At 39.4% G+C, this 18,184-nt stretch overlaps 2 protein-coding genes across 2 annotated transcripts; one reads left to right on the forward strand and one right to left on the reverse strand.

Annotated features, from left to right (window-relative positions):
* Positions 1-51: 51 nt before the first annotated feature.
* LOC110980067 (Fanconi anemia core complex-associated protein 24-like) lies at positions 52-4,577 on the reverse strand. Its single transcript, XM_022236379.2, has 6 exons — positions 4,393-4,577; positions 3,302-3,465; positions 2,572-2,711; positions 1,599-1,751; positions 1,111-1,287; positions 52-693 (listed from the first exon to the last, which is right to left on the reverse strand). Exons 2-6 carry the CDS (start codon positions 3,444-3,446, stop codon positions 592-594), a joined length of 717 nt encoding a protein of 238 aa, XP_022092071.1. The 5' UTR covers positions 3,447-3,465; positions 4,393-4,577; the 3' UTR covers positions 52-591.
* Positions 4,578-4,814: 237 nt separating this feature from the next.
* On the forward strand, positions 4,815-17,810 carry mcm4 (minichromosome maintenance complex component 4). The gene is made up of 18 exons (XM_022236472.2): positions 4,815-4,935; positions 5,847-6,074; positions 6,759-6,929; positions 7,581-7,662; positions 8,286-8,364; positions 8,501-8,701; positions 8,811-9,045; positions 10,124-10,366; positions 11,294-11,525; positions 11,994-12,088; positions 12,686-12,788; positions 12,913-13,089; positions 13,500-13,593; positions 13,962-14,116; positions 14,700-14,817; positions 15,247-15,488; positions 16,361-16,571; positions 16,766-17,810. The coding sequence occupies exons 2-18, from the start codon at positions 5,873-5,875 to the stop codon at positions 16,859-16,861; spliced, it is 2,736 nt and encodes a 911-aa protein (XP_022092164.2). The 5' UTR covers positions 4,815-4,935; positions 5,847-5,872; the 3' UTR covers positions 16,862-17,810.
* Positions 17,811-18,184: the final 374 nt, after the last annotated feature.

Consider the following 18,184-nt stretch of genomic DNA (forward strand, 5'->3'; position numbering starts at 1 on the left):
GTATCAATTCAGTCCTTTCGAAGAACAAAAAAAAAGTTCTAAAGGTAACACTTTTAAACAGTAATTTTTTCCATATCAACAAGTTTATTTAATAAGAAATTTACATTCTAACATCACCAAACGAAAACACAAAGAACGTACACGAACATAATTACAAAATTACACAAAACCAATACTTAACCCCCTCAAATAAGAAGCAAAAAGATGCATTTAAGACCAAAGTACAATTTAATCTCATTCTACTAAACTGGCCCTTGCTCCTATGTCTCATTTAGTACTGCAACCTTAATACTTCAATATCTTGAATGTCTTTTGCTGGATGTTTGATAACTTTCCTTCATGAGTTATCAAACAGTGCAATCTCACTTTCATTGAGTCAGCAACTTTGATCTGAAGTTTATTAATGTCAAAACTCTGGAGCAATATGTCACATGACCATGGTATGTTGCAAGGGACAATCCACAACTCAGGCAGCAGGTGTAATTTCAGCAGACAGACTGGTTCAGGTTACAAATTACCAGATGGCACTCGATGGCTTGGAATACACAATACTTCGGGTAACACAGAAAAGCTAGGGTGACAGCTGACAGCTCAGGTGACAGAAGATGACTGTCCAATAGCCTGCGATGTCCTATGGTGGAAAAAAGCCCTGATGTTGCTTGCATTGGTTCTACCAACAACCTCAGCTAGCTCCTGTTCATTTAAGACAAAGTATAAACAGAAATCTTTTTATGGGAAGAAAAATTGGCTTTTGAGATGCAAAACCTACGTATTTCTGCTCGCCTAGCTTTGTAACGGTAACCGTGTCTTCAATTTGGAACAATAATTCTTCATGGGTTTGTTTAGTTGTCAAATCATGTATTTGCTGAAGCATGGTGTCCATTTTCTTCCAACAGATTTTTAGGCTTCGCCTGGATTGAGTTACAAGAATCTTCTGGAAATTCTGGAGGGCATGTGGAAGTGGATCGTTTGTATTTATTGCTTAACTTTGGGATTTGGAAATACAAGAGTGCTTGTTAGTGGACTCATATTTTAAATACAGTTGAACTAACTTCACACTAAGAATCCAGTGGTTTCTAATTATTCATGAGAAGAAATGCATGCACTTACCTTTTCTGATGCATCACAAATTCCTTGAATGCTCCAAAATCTTTGTAGTAAGACTTTTCCTTTGACTGGACCCACGTTAGGGATGAGTTGCACAGTTGCTAGGACACCAGCATCAATAGACTGCTTGCGTCTCTTAACGAGGAAGGGATTGGCCTGGGGTTTGTGTTCCTCGCTTACCTGGGATTCCATGAAAAAAAATAATTAGCTATTTTAGTGAATTAACCTTACCATATAAAATCCCATCCAAGATAGTTATGTTAGCAGAGCCACCATTCAAGGAATGGGTAGCTGAATATTGAAGCTGTGTTAATCCACAAGGTGAGAAATTACTTTATCACTTTCCAGCCAGACCATAGAAAAGAGGGAAAGCACTGTGCCATGATTCATGAATATTTGGAACTTTCAATACTGTGTCTTTAGAATCTCAAACACACAAACAAACAAGCACAAAGCAACAAACTAGGAAATGTTTCGTGACTTTGTAGTACCATTTGGATGAGAAGATTGGCAGCTTCTGTTTGAGATGTTACAAAGAGTAGTTTAAGTCCGAGCTCCAAGACTACAAACTTCTGCAGATCTCCGTAGTATTGCTCACTGACTGGAGTGCATTCAGCAATGACAATTCCCCTAAGGCTATTGGCCTGAGAAATAAAGAGGAAAGGGATGAGAAGTATTGGATAGATTGGATACACTGTGGTAACTGAGCACTAGAGTAACTGAGTGAGTCAATAGTATTGGATAGATTGGATACACTGTGACAACTGAGCACTCGAGTAACTAAGTGAGTCAATAGTATTGGATAGATTGGATACACTGTGATAAATGAGCACTAGAGTAACTGAGTGAGTCAATAGTATTGGATAGATTGGATACACTGTGATAACTGAGCACTAGAGTAACTGAGTGAGTCAATAGTATTGGATAGATTGGATACACTGTGACAACTGAGCACTCGAGTAACTAAGTGAGTCAATAGTATTGGATAGATTGGATACACTGTGATAAATGAGCACTAGAGTAACTGAGTGAGTCAATAGTATTGGATAGATTGGATACACTGTGATAACTGAGCACTAGAGTAACTGAGTGAGTCAATAGTATTGGATAGACTGGATACACTGTGATAACTGAGCACTAGAGTAACTGAGTGAGTCAATAGTCTGGTCAATGTTATCAGCCAGTCATATATGTATGTTACCATATACTTCAAGACAACTTGGTAAAATTGATTGGCCCGAGTCAGGCCGAGTTCCTACAGCAAGCTTGTATGACTTCTTAAGCTCACTATGGAACACAGTGGTAACTAAACAAACTTGAATCATTTACAGTGGTCAATGTCACCATTGCAGAATCAATTCAGACACACTGATCACAATTGTAATGACAAGTGCCAAGTTACATAATCGTTGAAGCATTTATAAACACAATCATAAGAAGCAGTGTGTGACCTGTGGCCTTTACCTTCCTCAGTTTAGCTAGTTTCTGTTTGTAGCCACTTCCAGCCACTAAGTCTGTCTCTGAGATATACACAATGCCAGCATCATTGGATGGATGGAAGTCAATCACACCTAGCTTATCCTCAATGATAACTTTCAATTTCCCTGGAAAATGGTGAACAGATCGGAAGTTCTGTACATATTTTGGTAATAATGAAAACTTGTGACAAACTATTAAAGAGAGCTCATTACATGCAAATACAACTGCAAAATGCTACTTCCACAGAAATGTTTAGTTGGAATGAATCAGTTTTAGCTGCAGTAGTGTGTTTGTATCCGATATCATCTATGCCAGCAGGGCTAGGTCTGCAGCCGATCAATTTATTCCACCTGTTGGCAGGACAGATGTAACCTCACACTGCGGTTTGTGTACTAGTGCGGTGACATGACATATTACTTAAATTCTTATCCTGTCTAATTCATTTAACTCCTTAAATTGTACCTGTACTGCGCCTTTGATAATTTTGTGGAAATGGCACAGTACAGTGCAGTACAACACTTTTTGACCGTATGTGGAACTCTTTCCATTATTAGTATTATTAGGTGCATGATCCAAAGTGATGCAATACATTTGGCCTTGTGTCACTTAACCCTAACAGTCCTCAATCCTTCACCTGTTGGAGGACCGAGGACTGTTAGGGTTAAGATGGATATTTTAATGAAACATCAATGATTGATTGATTTTTACCAATTACCTTGTAATGTGTTGACCAGTTCTGACCCTTTCCATCGTTGGCTAGTGACCACACATCCTGGAGGTACACGACTACCCTCGTTGACTGGAGTACACGGTATCTGAGACAGATCAAGACTAGCTCTTTTCTTAGATGATGACATCATGGCACCCTCAGTGGCTTCACTGTATACACGTATGTATTTCAATGTCAGTAAGTATCACAACCATGTTTAAGTACATGTAGAGAACCATGGTGTAACATACAGAATTATTACGTATAAGTCTAGGGCTTATTACATTCTAACTCGCTGTGTCACTACCCCAACTAAAAAGAAACACTTTGTGGGAAAAGGATGCTAAGTGCGATCGATCAACGCATATTAAATCTCCAACTTTCTTTCCATGTGTGTCCGTAGATGGAACTTATTCCCATTGGAATATCAAACGGTTACTTATTCAACATTAAATGTCAAACATCAAACAAGGAACTAGCCCAACTTCACATCGGTGAATAGAAAACAGGGAACATATAAATTACCCCAATTATATAGTAATTGTAATATCTTTGTATTCAATTGTGCTGGATAACAAAAGTTGGGCATGGCACTAGATGGGGCGTTACCACAGACCTACCGTGACAGTAAAAATGAAGTAGGCCTAGCTAATCCCTTCAACATGTCCAAACCAGTCTACATGAATAATGAACGACAAAGTTCAGTTCCTAAATTATACCATGGAGGAAGGAAAACAGACCCTTCCTCCATGATTATACTAACATGACTTGTCATACACCTTGGAAAAAATGTTGCATCCTGACTCCACTTCAGCAGTTGTGTACAAAGTCTATGGGGAGTGAAGAGAATTTTCTATTTCCCAACAACATCGGTAAATGTTTTTCGGTCCAGAATTTGTGTCTTTCCAACATTTCTGTAATGACTGACTTTTATTGAGATGATAAATGATGATAAAAGTGGAGTCAGGGTGCAACATTTTTTCCTAAGCCTGATTGCAAATACTGCATGGCCAACGGGTGATTTTGTAATGCCTTTCTGTTACCCACAATGGCTTATGCTATTTAGTTGCAAGTTACAGTTGTCTTCCACGACTCACTTGCATTCTTTCACATTTCGGTGGGCAGGAGTGTACAAGAGCTAGCAAACTCGCAGATGTAGGGCTCTGTTGCTGCATGGTTGCTGTCTCGAAAGTGCTGCAACGCGCACGAAAAACAGCAGTTTTTTGCTCCTTTTGGCCCAGGCGCCTAGGCCAGTTTTTGTTTTGAATAGGTTACGTTTTGATATAGCGCCCTCTACAAAAAGGATACAACTTAGTCATGTTTTTATAAATTAACAACAATTGGCAAATTTTGTCCATTAATTTGTCAATCAAATTTCGATTTGAAATTTTTAATAATGTTTAAAGTATATTTTACTGAAAAATTGAAATTATAATGTACAATATACTTCACTATGTATTTTCATTTTACTTTATAATAACAATAATAAATTCATCACTTTTAAATAGTCCCAGTGAATTTCGCGCGCTGAATTTGACACGTGATTGAAATTGTACCGTCGACTGAAAGCAAATCGCGGGAAAGATAGAAATAAGATTGGCAAAGGAAACTGGGGATCACCGTTCATCGTTGAATTCTTGGTAAGAAATCTCATCAGTAGGTATCTTTTGCGCGATTTGGTCATGGGACAGAACTGTGTTTGTGATAGCGGAGTTTCTTTGACTTTTTTGCATACATTTCACTGTTCAAACTAAACAGAAAGGGGACATTTTTAAATGCCTCCTGACCATGTTGACTGTATACGCTAGGCCTACATTTACCTGGGCCTGTACAAAAGGCATAATTAGTGCTTTGTGTGGCCTCGGAGGAAGGAGGACCCAATGTTACGTGTTGAAAGGCCCGGCAGTGGTAGGCCTACATAGGGCCTAGGCCTAATGTTTCAGAGCAGAAAAATGCAACAGCCTGATTAAAAAGGGCTTAGCTGCTTAGGCCCTAGGCCTACCAACATGCTCAAATTTTTGATGGGGAAAAATTTGATTTGATTTGTAGCTTGGAAAATGTAAGGAAGCACTTTAAAAATTTGTCATGTTTGTGACTCCATGGTGTATCGTGTTCACCAACCAAGTGATAACTGATGTGGCTGAATTACCTTTTTGGAAAGTGTTCCATATACGGACATCACGTGACACCCTGTGCACAAGCCCTATGAGACTAGTCTGAAAAACTCAGCGTTTTCTAAGTAAATGCTTCAATATTTACACTGCTATTACTAAAGGTCATATTATCACTTTCTGATCAACTAATGTCTTGTAAACTACTGCAAGGGAAAATAAGTGATGTTCATAAATGGAATTCTCACCATGTTTTCATTGCATTGCAGATAGTCAGATAATAAGAATTCAGATTGCATTTCACGTCGTGTGACCAGTTCTAGGTTGTAGGTCTTAGTATCTTACACTTATCCTCAAATGTTGCATCCACATTGCCATTCAGCTGTGTGCATTTCTAGATGGTGATGCTGATTCTAATGCTATTTCTTAATCATTCTCAGAATTTACACAATCTGCAATCACAGCCATGTCGTCACCAAGTAGTTCGGTCACCAGCAGCCCAAGGAGTCGTCGCAGCAGCAAACGAAATCGAGCTGATGATGACACAGATGTTGACAAGACACCAAACAAGCGAGGGCGTAAAGGTAGCCAACAAAGTGAAACACCTCGTCGAAGCACCAGGGATGCTGCTGGAATGTCCAGTGGAACACCAGGAGCGCCACGAACACGTAAGAGAAAATAATACAAAAACAAAACGGGAACCTAATGTATCTGCCCAAATCCCCCCAACACCAGTTTAAGAGATTCAGTTCAGCCTAGGCGAGGTTTGTATTGCTGAACATGATCTTGGTGTGCGAACATCTTTCATAAGACAGCAAAATGTGCTATTGGTTTTTTCCACAGTGTTGAAACTTGGTTCAGAAGGCTTTCCGAATGAAATCAGCCAGAGTTGGAATCAAATTAAAAATTGAAAGTGGGATGGGAAAGATCTTAAAAGAAGTTACATAATATTAGTAGTGGTTATAACAAAATGGATTTTATTTCTACCCAAAACTTGCTGAGTTAAAAAGATGAGTAAAAAAGGGAGAAATTATTGTGAACTTTACGAAACAGTACACTCATTGTAAGCTGTTTGCATGAATAATCTACATGGAGCTATTTTTGCAGATACACCGTGGAAGTATGCTCTTTTAGGAAGAGGTTTTTTTCTCTGAAAAGAGCCAGTGATGAAAAAAGGTCAAGACATTTCAACCAGTACTTCATCCTAAATGAGGTAGCTGATATGATGAACTTACAGACATACGTCTCTGTACATTAATCTGCCTTGCACAGCTTTAAACAACAATTGAAGTCTTAATGATCTAGTTTTGAGGCAATGGCACTTGCAGTTTGTTTTCTTGTGTTTGACACAGCAAGCAGTCGAGTCGCCAAGCAAAGAAATGCTGTATCTCCACCAGCATCTGAGGTTGGTAGGCCGTTGGACTCATCCCCTAGTGGAGACCTACGCCCCATGCCTTCCTCTCCTGCATCTGGTGGATTGCAGGATATATCAGTGTTTTCAAGCCCTGGCTTATCTAGAGCTGGTAAGATTTCAAATTGTGCCACCCTCTGGTTAGTGAATGTAGAAAGAGCTCTGGATTTACTGCCTGTTCTTATGCCTAACCCCCTACGGTGTGTGAAAAGTCTTCACTTGGAATGATTCAGGTATGGAAGGTTTATAATGGGCACTTTGCAACTGTGATATGTCTTGCATTGTAATTTAGCAATTGCATTTATGTACTGTTTGATTCCTTTCAAACTACTCCGTAGACATACTTAAGATACTCACCAACGGATTCAGTGTTCACTGTTGGTGAAAGTTGCAGAAAGATATTGCTGCATTCTGGTGCAGAGGTTTGCTGTTGTGGAGTTTGTCTTGTATCATTAAATACACCAACAGTGAAATATTTAAGTCGGCAAAAAAAGTTGTAAAGAGTTAGGAATGTCCCATTTAAAATTCAGCGTACCAGAAATTACTGAGGTATAGGACACTTGTCACTTCTTGCATCTCACTTTCAGGATTTCTCTGGACTTAATCTAGAATGTTATCACTAACACATGATTAGACATGATAGAAGCAAGGTAAATTAGGGCTCTATCTCAAATCTGTTTTTGAAGTGTTTTATTTTCACACATTCGTTCCCAAGTGCTGAGTCCATTTATGCAATCTTTGGATTTATCGTGATCACATCCAGGTACCAGCGATATTGGGATGAGCTCTCCTTTGAACTATGGAACACCAAGCTCTCGAATGAGTGGAACTCCAGGACGCATGGCGTATCCTTCCATCAAACTCTTAACCCTTCTACATATAGTGAAATCGATATTTGTACGCAAGTTTTTTCCGGAGCTAATTGGAGGATACAAAACTCATGACCCTAAATGGAAAGTAAACACTCAGGACACGTAATCTTGTCTGAAATTTCTTGTATTGTAGTGTGTATTCGATTGCCTACTCTTGTTAAACTTTGGCTAAAATATAGTAAGATATGCTTGGAATTGTGTAGTTGTTTTAGGATGCACTCAATTCAAACTACAATGCAGTTGTAGTAACTTCCTGTAAGGTCCATATAACAGACCCTACCACTGCTTATCAATCAAGGACAAAATAGGGCAGTTACCCTCTTGTGGACTTCGAACATAATAGAGTTTCCACTTAAACACCACTGGGGTCACTAGAAGGCGCTATTGATAAATGTTTAAAGGCACGATACAGTGTCTTTAAGAACTAAAACCAATTTTACAGTTTTAATTTGAATGGTATCATGTACGTTTATGTTTTGCTTTTTCTTTTAGATTTATTTTTTCAATCAGGTTTATTTTATTGTATGATTTTTTTGGTCACTAATCAAGAAGTTTTCTCAGGAAGCATTGAAAGCTTTTCCTTAACCTATATTAAGTGGCACACCCTTGAGGCCTCGAAATGACATCACCAGCAATCGCAAGATGAGGCAGGTCAACTTACAGTCAGATCCTTCAGTGAGTATTGGCTTATCTGAAAGTGTCCATTAAGCTGTCCAAAATTCTTGCCATGGCTGGTTTTAATGGATGTGTCCAAAAATTAGCAAAGATTATTGTTGATATTTAGCTAAACTTGTGCACCATTTTTTCACAGGGAGATGGTTCTGAGCCCACGGCTGCTGTTACCAGTGAACAGCCTGGCGGTCCACAACTGGTCATCTGGGGTACCAATGTGGTGGTCAGTGAAGCTAAATCCAAGTTCACTCGCTTCATCCAACGGTTCATTGACCCTGATACTGAGGAGGCTGAGGGTATTGACCCCAACGAACCTCTGTATCTCCAGAAACTTGATGAGGTAAAGACAAGGCTTGGAATAAATGAAATCTCTGAGGCTTGGAGGTTGATGCATAACATCCTGGTCTCTAGTTTTATTTCTTAAATATTCCTGCTATTCTTCTTCACAGATCAACACTTTAGAGTTGCCATTCCTGAATGTCAACTGCCAGCACTTGAACCAGTTTGACTCGGACCTGTATCACCAGCTAGTTTGCTACCCACAAGAAGTCATTCCGACCTTTGACATGGCTGTGAATGAGATGTTCTTTGAGCGCTACCCTGACACAACACTGGAACACCAGATCCAGGTGCGAACCTACAATACTGAGAAAACCAAAAATATGAGATCGCTGAACCCAGAAGGTGAGTAGGATTTTGTTCTCCATTTATAATGACAATCAGATAATAGGATAGCCTGGGTGGCAAAGTTGTACTTCTGTATGAGGGCTCATGGTTTGACTCTGCTGGGGCAGAAAGTGATTTATCCCTACTTCATGGCTTGAGTTTTAACCACTTGTCGCCGGGGTTGCTGATACCAGACACGTATTCTTTATACGCGTGGCCAGGGTCTCCAAAATCGGACAAAGGGAACTGGGCCTTGTAACAAAAGACCGTACTCATAACAAAGACCAGGCTGCTGGGCATTACCATTTCACTCTCAGAAGTAGAGATAATCCAGCCTTATTTTGAAACAGTATACCTCGGTTTGGGGCATTTAGAGCGAGCGGATTACCACCGCTGACAAAAGCACTCCACCACCGCAGCAATGAGCCACACAGTGCCACTGCATCAGTACCGCTAATCTGGCCCCTATTGAAAAGAGGTCAGCAGCGCACTGTGTCAGGTTGGTGAACAAAAGAAAGTTGCATAACACCGCACAATCTGGGCTCTTTTTACAAGGCAGCAGGCCTAGCTGAAATACTCTAGCGCCAATAGATGTTGTCTGTCAGATTAGAGTAGAAACCAGACAGTCCTTTGTGTGGGTGTAAGTGTCTAGTTAATGAAGATATGAATTTTTAAAGAATTTTGAAAATAGAAAAAAAGGAAATTATCCCGTCCCATCATCATCAACATTCATAAATGCCTCCAGTGCGAAGTGGTTAATGGCTTCCCGTCACAACTGAAATGAAAAATATCTTTACTCTAACATCCTGTTATTTGGCGAATTAGCGTAGCATAGTCTGTGTATAGTATAGGCAACATTGTATTTCAAGGTGCTCAGTGAAATAAATCAGTTATGAATAAAACTCCTGAAACTGGAAACTATTCATCTTTGACAAAGCTCTCATTTTTCAAATTTTATCATTCTGCTATCTATATAGACTAGTAGTTCATTTCCTTTCTGGTAAAAGTATCTGTAAAGGGAAGAAAGGGAATGGTAACAAAATTATCCCTACTTTGCTAAAGTTTTTTGTCCAATTGCTTTAATATTTCCCACCAGACATTGATCAACTGGTCACTATCAGTGGCATGGTGATCCGTACGTCTCAGCTTATTCCAGAGATGCGAGAGGCATTCTTCCGTTGCCATGTCTGTGCCTTCACGACCACAGTAGAGATTGACCGAGGACGTATTGCTGAGCCTTCTGTCTGTCGTAACTGCCAGACCAAACATAGCATGGCACTGATTCATAATCGCTCACAGTTTTCTGACAAGCAGATGATTAAACTACAGGAATCACCTGGTAAGATTCTGTCCCTGACGTCACTTCATGAATGAGTCCAGAATGTCAAAGACATTGAGCACTAATCAATGCTGTAACGAGTCACTAAATTTGGTGACTTGAGTCAAGTCATTAGGTCAAGAAGTCAAGTCATGTACTGAGCTCAAGTCAATTTGAGTCACAAACTGTAAGTCAGTTTTTGGTATTTTTATTTTTCATTTAGACATATTGAAAATAGATTAGGGTGACAGGTATCTAACCAACAAATATTTTACTTTTAAGTTTTTTGAGACTCGAGTCATAAGCTTGTACTCGAGTCGAGTCTCCATGAGAGATTTGAGTCGAGTCATTTTGTCGCAGACGAGTCGAGTCATCATTTACCTGTCGAGACTCAAGTTGAGGCAGTTTGCCAAAATTGTGACTCAAGTCGGACTAAAGTCGAGTCTTTGACTTGAGCCATTACAACTCAGCTAGTTAATGAGTCATTCCACCTGTTGCTTTCAGGAAACAGATGAAACCATTGATGTAAAACCCAACTATCTCAGAAATATTTTGATATTAAAATGGACAGTTTAATATCATAGGTTAACAATTGAAGATTTGAGTTTTATGGAAGTTATTATGAATGCTTATATTTCTTAAATTGCCTTTTTTAAAAATCTTTAAATTAATCATTAACTGCTTGGCACAGTTTTTGATCATTTTTATGCAAGTCTAACAGCAGACATTCCTGTGATTGTTTTTACTTACCCAGCTGGCCACCTGTTCCATCCAATACTGTTTTTCAATCTAATTAATAAGCACTAACCCTGTTGGACACCACAACACACAAGAGAATTGTTGGTTCGTAACTTGCATGTTAAATTTCCCTACACTGAGCTGCTAATCAACTGCTGAAATCAACCATACAAAATATTAATGACTTGTGATCTTTTGTCTGTTGTGCAGATGATATGCCGGCTGGTCAAACACCTCACACTGTTATCTTGTATGCCCACAATGACCTTGTGGATTCGATACAACCTGGTGATCGTGTCTCTGTCACTGGTATCTACCGTGCAACTCCACTACGCGTCAACCCACGCCAACGCAACGTCAAGGCTGTGTACAAGACTTACATTGATGTCATTCAGTTCTGTAAGGATGATGCTAGTCGACTTCATGAGCAAGCGGGTGATGGGTAAGTACTTGTTTGCACAAAAATTTAATAAATATGTTCAGAAAGACTTCAAGTCTCCAACCAACATTTATTACTTCTGTTGATGCCTCCGATTTTCACTTTTCAGATGCCATTAGCAGCTGAGGGAACGGTTGAGGTATAAGCAATGTCTTAAAAGTGGAAAAATGTGTCCAAATAGCCTGCTCACTGATTTACCAATAAAACTTAAACAGTGCAAGAAAAGTTGGTGATGGACCAGAGGTAGACAGCACCAAGTGATATTTCTAGAGAGGTCAGAATGCCAGTGATTTGCCCTTAAAAGATGTTTAACATAAACTGCCGGGACAATTGAAATTTTGTAGAAAATTGTGTTAGACACAGCATAGTTAGGGCTCAGAGTCATTACTTGGACCATTCCTGGAGTTCCTTGCATCTAATATATGAAGTTTGAACTGATAAAGGCTTGTACTGCTATTTGCATGTGATCAGAGATGAACAGCAGATTTTCACTGAGGAGCGTAAGCAGCTGTTGATTGACCTTTCCCAGAAAGAGGACATTTATGAGAGACTTGCTAGAGCTTTGGGTAAGTATCATAGGGCTGCTTAATCCATTGACACCCTGGTCTTTGAATAAAATCTAACCTGGTAGGTTGATGCAATGACCAGACTGGTGTAGGTTTGGGAAGCTCACATTATGCCAATAATGAATATTTGTGAGTGAGGTGGCGAGAATAATTTCACATGGTAACACATGGAATGTTCCATCACTCAGTGAAATTGTGTGCTATGCACAATTAAGAGGTAGTGTTTCTTTTATATAATACCTAAAGAAATTGCTGTCATTAGAAATTTTCTCATTTGTTGATGGAGAAATGATCTTTTACATTAATCATTTGCCGTTTTGAGTGAAGAGCCAAATTGCAGTGCTATTAGTGTGCGAAAAACCTCCATTTATCTTGGGGTGGAACTTCACATGCACTCCTAAATTTGAAGTGCACGGATTTCTGCTCTGGTGTGAGTGAATAATCTGCAAAGTAACTTGGTGCTGTGTCATTCATGCTATGTATCTTTGGCCTGTGGAGTTGTCTATAGAGTTAGGCAGGGGTTGGGAGGGTAAGATTAGATGCCTATGGACTATTGAATAAACTTACTTGGAGGCATTTGAATTATGTCTTTCACAGCTCCTAGCATCTTTGAGAATGAAGACATCAAGAAGGGGATCTTATGTCAGCTTTTTGGTGCAACCCAGAAAGATTTCTCTGAAACTGGACGTGCCAATTTCAGGTAAGAGTTTATATCTAACCTTAACAGACACTGACTCAATTTAAATGTATTTCGCCGAGTGGAGAGATTTTTATTAGTTATATGTGTGTCTACTAATGGTGTTGACCTTTGACCCCATGCCCAGGTCCCACATCAACATTTTGCTATGCGGGGATCCAGGAACAAGCAAGTCACAGCTGCTGCAATATGTAAACAACTTGGTCCCACGAGGGCAGTATACGTCAGGCAAAGGATCCAGTGCTGTTGGTCTGACAGCTTATGTCACCAAGGATCCTGAAACCAAGCAGTTGGTTCTACAAACGTAAGCATCCACTGGACTTTCTGCGTATGCCATAGCATATTGACTAGGGGAGACACTGTCAGATTTGAGACCTGTGGAAAAGTGGTGAGCAGTCTAGCCTCATGTGCGAAACCATAATGTATTCATATCATGAGATAGCCACACAAAGCTGAGGCAAGAAAGTAAAATACAAAAGCTGCAGTCAATTACTTGCTGACTACAGTGACCTACAGTCTTCAAACTAAAAAAGTTGGAGGGCCTGATATTTTGATTCTTGCAGAATCTGAAAGGCAAATGTAACACAGTAATTGTGCTCAATTGCCATCACCTATGTGTGACTTTCTCATATGTACCATCGAGGGCACAGTTATTTTCAGACCTATACTTAGTCTAATGGAAACCTTATTTTTTATCATTTGTGGTCATTGCAGTGGTGCTTTGGTGTTGAGTGACAATGGCATCTGTTGTATTGATGAGTTTGATAAGATGAATGACAGCACACGTTCTGTTCTCCATGAAGTTATGGTATGTTTTTAAGTTTTTCAACAAGCAACTTAAATTGATGGCAGAATTCTTGCCATCATTACAAGGTACTCAGCCATGGTCAAGTGAAGCCTTTCTAAAGTAACAAGTATCTTTTCCTGTCTCATCAGCTGAGTGTTGATCAGTTACTCAAGTACCTATCTACCTTTATTGATGTAAAAGTTTCTCAATTTAAATTCTGAATTTGTTGATAATATTTACTGGAAACAATTACTTAAAGGGTGTTGATACGTACGTGTACCAGCTATCTCTAGACCTTTTTTGAGATCATGATTTCTGTCATCATGCAAAGCTTCATATCACGTTTCCTTGATGACATTACTTTTTTCCCACAATCTTGTCTTGTACAGGAGCAACAGACGCTATCTATTGCCAAGGCTGGAATCATCTGTTCTCTGAATGCTCGTACTTCAATCCTGGCTGCTGCTAATCCTGTAGATTCCCAATGGAATCCCAAAAAAACAATCATTGATAACATTCAGTTGCCTCATACACTGCTGTCTCGGTATGTACAGAAACAAAAAACTGAGTGAACAGGGTTTTTTGTTGTTATTATTATTTATTCAACCAGAAGAAAAAATGGACGGCGATGGGCCAGCGGCACCAACATTAAAAATACCATGGTCCATGGACCTGATGCCTCCATTTCTGTTACAGTTTTATACCCTTAAAGTTCAATGGAATAAAAAACATGTTGGTGAATTCACTATTAAACAGTGTTATATTCAAGTCATTGCAAGTCCCTGTAAGTTCATCACGAGTCATTCTGTCTTGAGCCAATTCACAAATTTTCAAATGAGCTGTGACAAAAGCATTCTTTGTCATTGTTCACCCAGTTACTTGTGACTGGCCTTGTGAGGGGAGTTGTGACTGGCCTTGTGAGGGGAGTTGTGACTGGCCTTGTGAGGGGAGTTGTGATTTGACTTGCGAAGGGACTTGTGAAAGGGCTTGTGATGGACATACATACAACACTGCTATTAAAATTAACTCTGAAGTAATTGTTATGTTTAAATGAATAAATAATCTGGATTATTTTTATTTGTTTTAGTCAGTATAAAATGCTTGAAAATCTGAGCTTTATATTTCAGATTTGATTTGATCTTCTTGATCCTGGATCCCCAAGACGAGATTTTTGATCGGCGTTTGGCCAATCATCTCGTCTCACTCTATCACCAGGGCGGTGAAGTAGAAGATGGAGAGCACATGGTAGGTATTCGATAAAAATTTCTTTTTCAGAAAATGAAGTACAAGATTAGCCTTGCTTGGTTTCTCATGGAATGTGATTTTGTATGAAAGGAGCACAATTATATGAGAACTAATCACAAACTGTTTATGTAACACACCATGTGACTGGTCATGTGATTTATACAACCTCTCCTGATTCAAAATTTACAGGGTGTCAAAAAGCACACTATGTCTTCTGTAGGCATGTGAACGTACACAAACTACATGGCGTATAGTGTGGTTATCTTTGAAATATACAAAGGTGTGGATTACAGAGTCATGTAATTATTTGTAGTTTTGGGAAAGCTTTAAGATATGAAATGGTAAATGAGAAGGAAATCTTAGCCAACCTTTCCACCGCTAAATAGACTCAGCGTTGTGTCAATTAAACTCCACTGCTTGCTGTGTTAGGATTTGGCTCTTCTCCGAGACTACCTCTCCTACGCTCGCACCTACGTCCACCCCAAACTGAGTGAAGAGGCCAGTCAGCTTCTCATTCATGCTTATGTGGAGATGAGGAAGATTGGAAGTGCTAGGGGTATGGTGTCTGCCTACCCACGACAGCTAGAATCTTTGATCCGTCTAGCTGAGGCTCACGCTAGGATGAGGTTCTCTAATGTGGTAGAGACAGTGGATGTAGATGAAGCTAAGAGGTAAGAAGACAAGGAGTTGTTTGTGATGGCCGCATTGGGAAATTGTCAGCAGGTGGATGATACGGCCGCATTGGGAAATTGTCAGCAGGTGGATGATACGGCCGCAATGGGAAATTGTCAGCAGGTGGATGATACGGCCGCATTGGGAAATTGTCAGCAGGTGGATGATACCTCTTTGTAATAAAATGGCTTGAAGTTCTATTGGTTGTTCACCATTTGCTTTGGTCAAGTAAAGATTGGCATCTAGATTATACTGAAAACAATTGAGAAAGATTGGTTTTTTATATAACAGGTTTTGCCCTTACCCAACGTATATCAGTAAGCACTGCATGCTCAGTGCTTGTCCGAGAGCTTGCGAAAAAAACCTCAGAAGCCTACTCGGGTGGGACTCGAACCCACGACCTCCTGCTTACTAGTGCAGATGTCTTAACCACTCGACCACCGAGCTTGCCAGGGTCGGCTGGCCGGTCCGAGTCAAATGAAGCAGCGGGTACCGCGAGCTATTTTTTTCAAGATGTTTTTATTTTTCGCAAGCTCTCGGACAAGCACTGAGCATGCAGTGCTTACTGATATACGTTGGGTAAGGGCAAAACCTGTTGTATAAAATTAAAATTAGCATCTCCCCAACGCAAAAAAAAAATACATCTTGAAAAAAATAGTTCGCGGTACCCGCGGTACACGTTGGGTAAGGGCAAAACCTGTTATATAAAATTAACATCTCTCCAACGCAAAAAAAAAAAAAAAAATCTTGAAAAAAAAAAAGATTGGTTTGGTCAAGATTGGGTAAAGATATCTTTGAAATCTTACTTTATGAACACCTGTCATTGAGTCCTCTTAAATTTTTGTGTGTTCCTTCATCCAACACCATGCAGGTTGCACTATGAAGCTCTGAAGCAGTCTGCCTTTGATCCACGGGATGGTACCATCAATATCGACATCTTAGCTACAGGGATGAGCACGTCTGCTCGCAAGCAGAGACAGGAAGTGAAGGGTGCCCTCAAGAAGCAGATCGAAGGCAAAGGCCGAGTGGCAACCCTCAAGTACCAGACAACGTTTGAGGAGTTGAGGCAGCAGTCAGAGATGGTTAGTCTTTTCTATTTTGCTTATAAAAGTTTAGTCATACATAACTTCACCAACATACAACCGCCATTTCAGTAAACGGTTAAAAATAGCAATGAAATAATGAGGGGCATTGGTTTATGGACATAGCATATGGATCATAAAGCTTTGATTGTGGTTTCTTGATGACTTATTACTTATTTTGTATTACTCTGCAGCCAGTAACAAAGGAAATGTTTGACGGGGCTCTGAGAGAACTACAAGATGAAGACTTCCTGATTTGGCTTGGCAAGACCATCCGCCTTCTGAAGTAGATGGATTCATGATTGATGACAGTCGCAATAAAGGATTTATTTGACTTCAATAAATGCTGGTCAAAAAGTAGTGAAAACTTACATATACGAATCATGACTTTCTGAGAGTAGATGTCCATGATGTCAAGCACACTCAAATGTATGATACTGATTTGCTGACCTCATAAAAAAAACGTGCCATTTCACATTTTACAATTCTCAAATCAGAAAACTGTGATTCGTCTGCCTGTATTTTACCAGTTCTCACTGAGCATTTAGAGGATAACTAGTACTAATCCATAGATCAAATACAACACTTCACCAGGTTTTAATAATTTGCTTTTTGTAAATAGTTTTCCTTTTTCTTCAAACTGAAGCTTCATTAAAAGTAGGCTTAAAGGTTAACTGACCAATCAGCAAGTGGCCGGTTAAGATTTTTGATGTAGTCCAAACTTTGATTTATAATTTTAATCAGTTAAAATGATTCAAGAATCCTTGACAACTTACATGTATATTTTCTGCTGTGGTAGCCACTGGTTCTTCATGTAGCTACATTTTGTGTTGCTTTTTCACTTGTATCTGTGTTAACACTTTACAGGAAAGTAAACCAAGGATTAAATTTCCAAGCTTCTTCTGTTTTTTATGTTAAGGCCTCAAAAAAAAAATGGTCATTATCAGAGTACATTTAATGAAAATATACTGAAGATTTCCAGATTTTTTAGAGATACAGATAGACTGTAAGTTGACACAATTTGTTAAGTTCATGAGCAACATATTTACATCTAGTCGAGAAGTTACGAACAGAAACGTGTTCATTTGGACCTGACAAGATTAATATATATTGCCATGAAGAGAGGCGAAAGATTCTTCATTGAGAATGATAAGTCGTTCATTTTATATTACGTTGATTCTATAGTATCCACGTTTTGAGTATTTGTAAAATAAAGTTTGCAAATTACGTTGGTGAGAAGTTGATTTGAAGACACTGCAGTTTTGTTTGTTTCCAAAGAGTTGGTCGATTTGATCAAACTTGGCGTCTTGCACCATGTTCTTACCGTTTGATTGTAATTTACATCACGCTCTCAAGATGCGCCGGGCACTCACAACTCGGCTAATTTCATCATTTTTTATCTGGGGGTTTTAGGCCTAGCATTGAGCAACGAAAACGGATGATCTAAGGCAGTGACTTGGAATTTTATCCAACTCTGTACCTCTTGGCTATTTATCTCGCATTCACAGTGTATAACGCAGCTGGACTTCCACATGTAGCAAGTTTTGGAACCGTTTTGACGTAAATGTCCTGTCAAAGGATATTTTGGAAGGTGGACTGAGACCAGCTGTCTG

This window comes from Acanthaster planci, linkage group LG06 (assembly GCF_054643075.1).
Source record: "Acanthaster planci isolate LZ-2023a linkage group LG06, COTS_SCS, whole genome shotgun sequence".
Classification (NCBI taxonomy): Eukaryota; Metazoa; Echinodermata; class Asteroidea; order Valvatida; family Acanthasteridae; genus Acanthaster; species Acanthaster planci.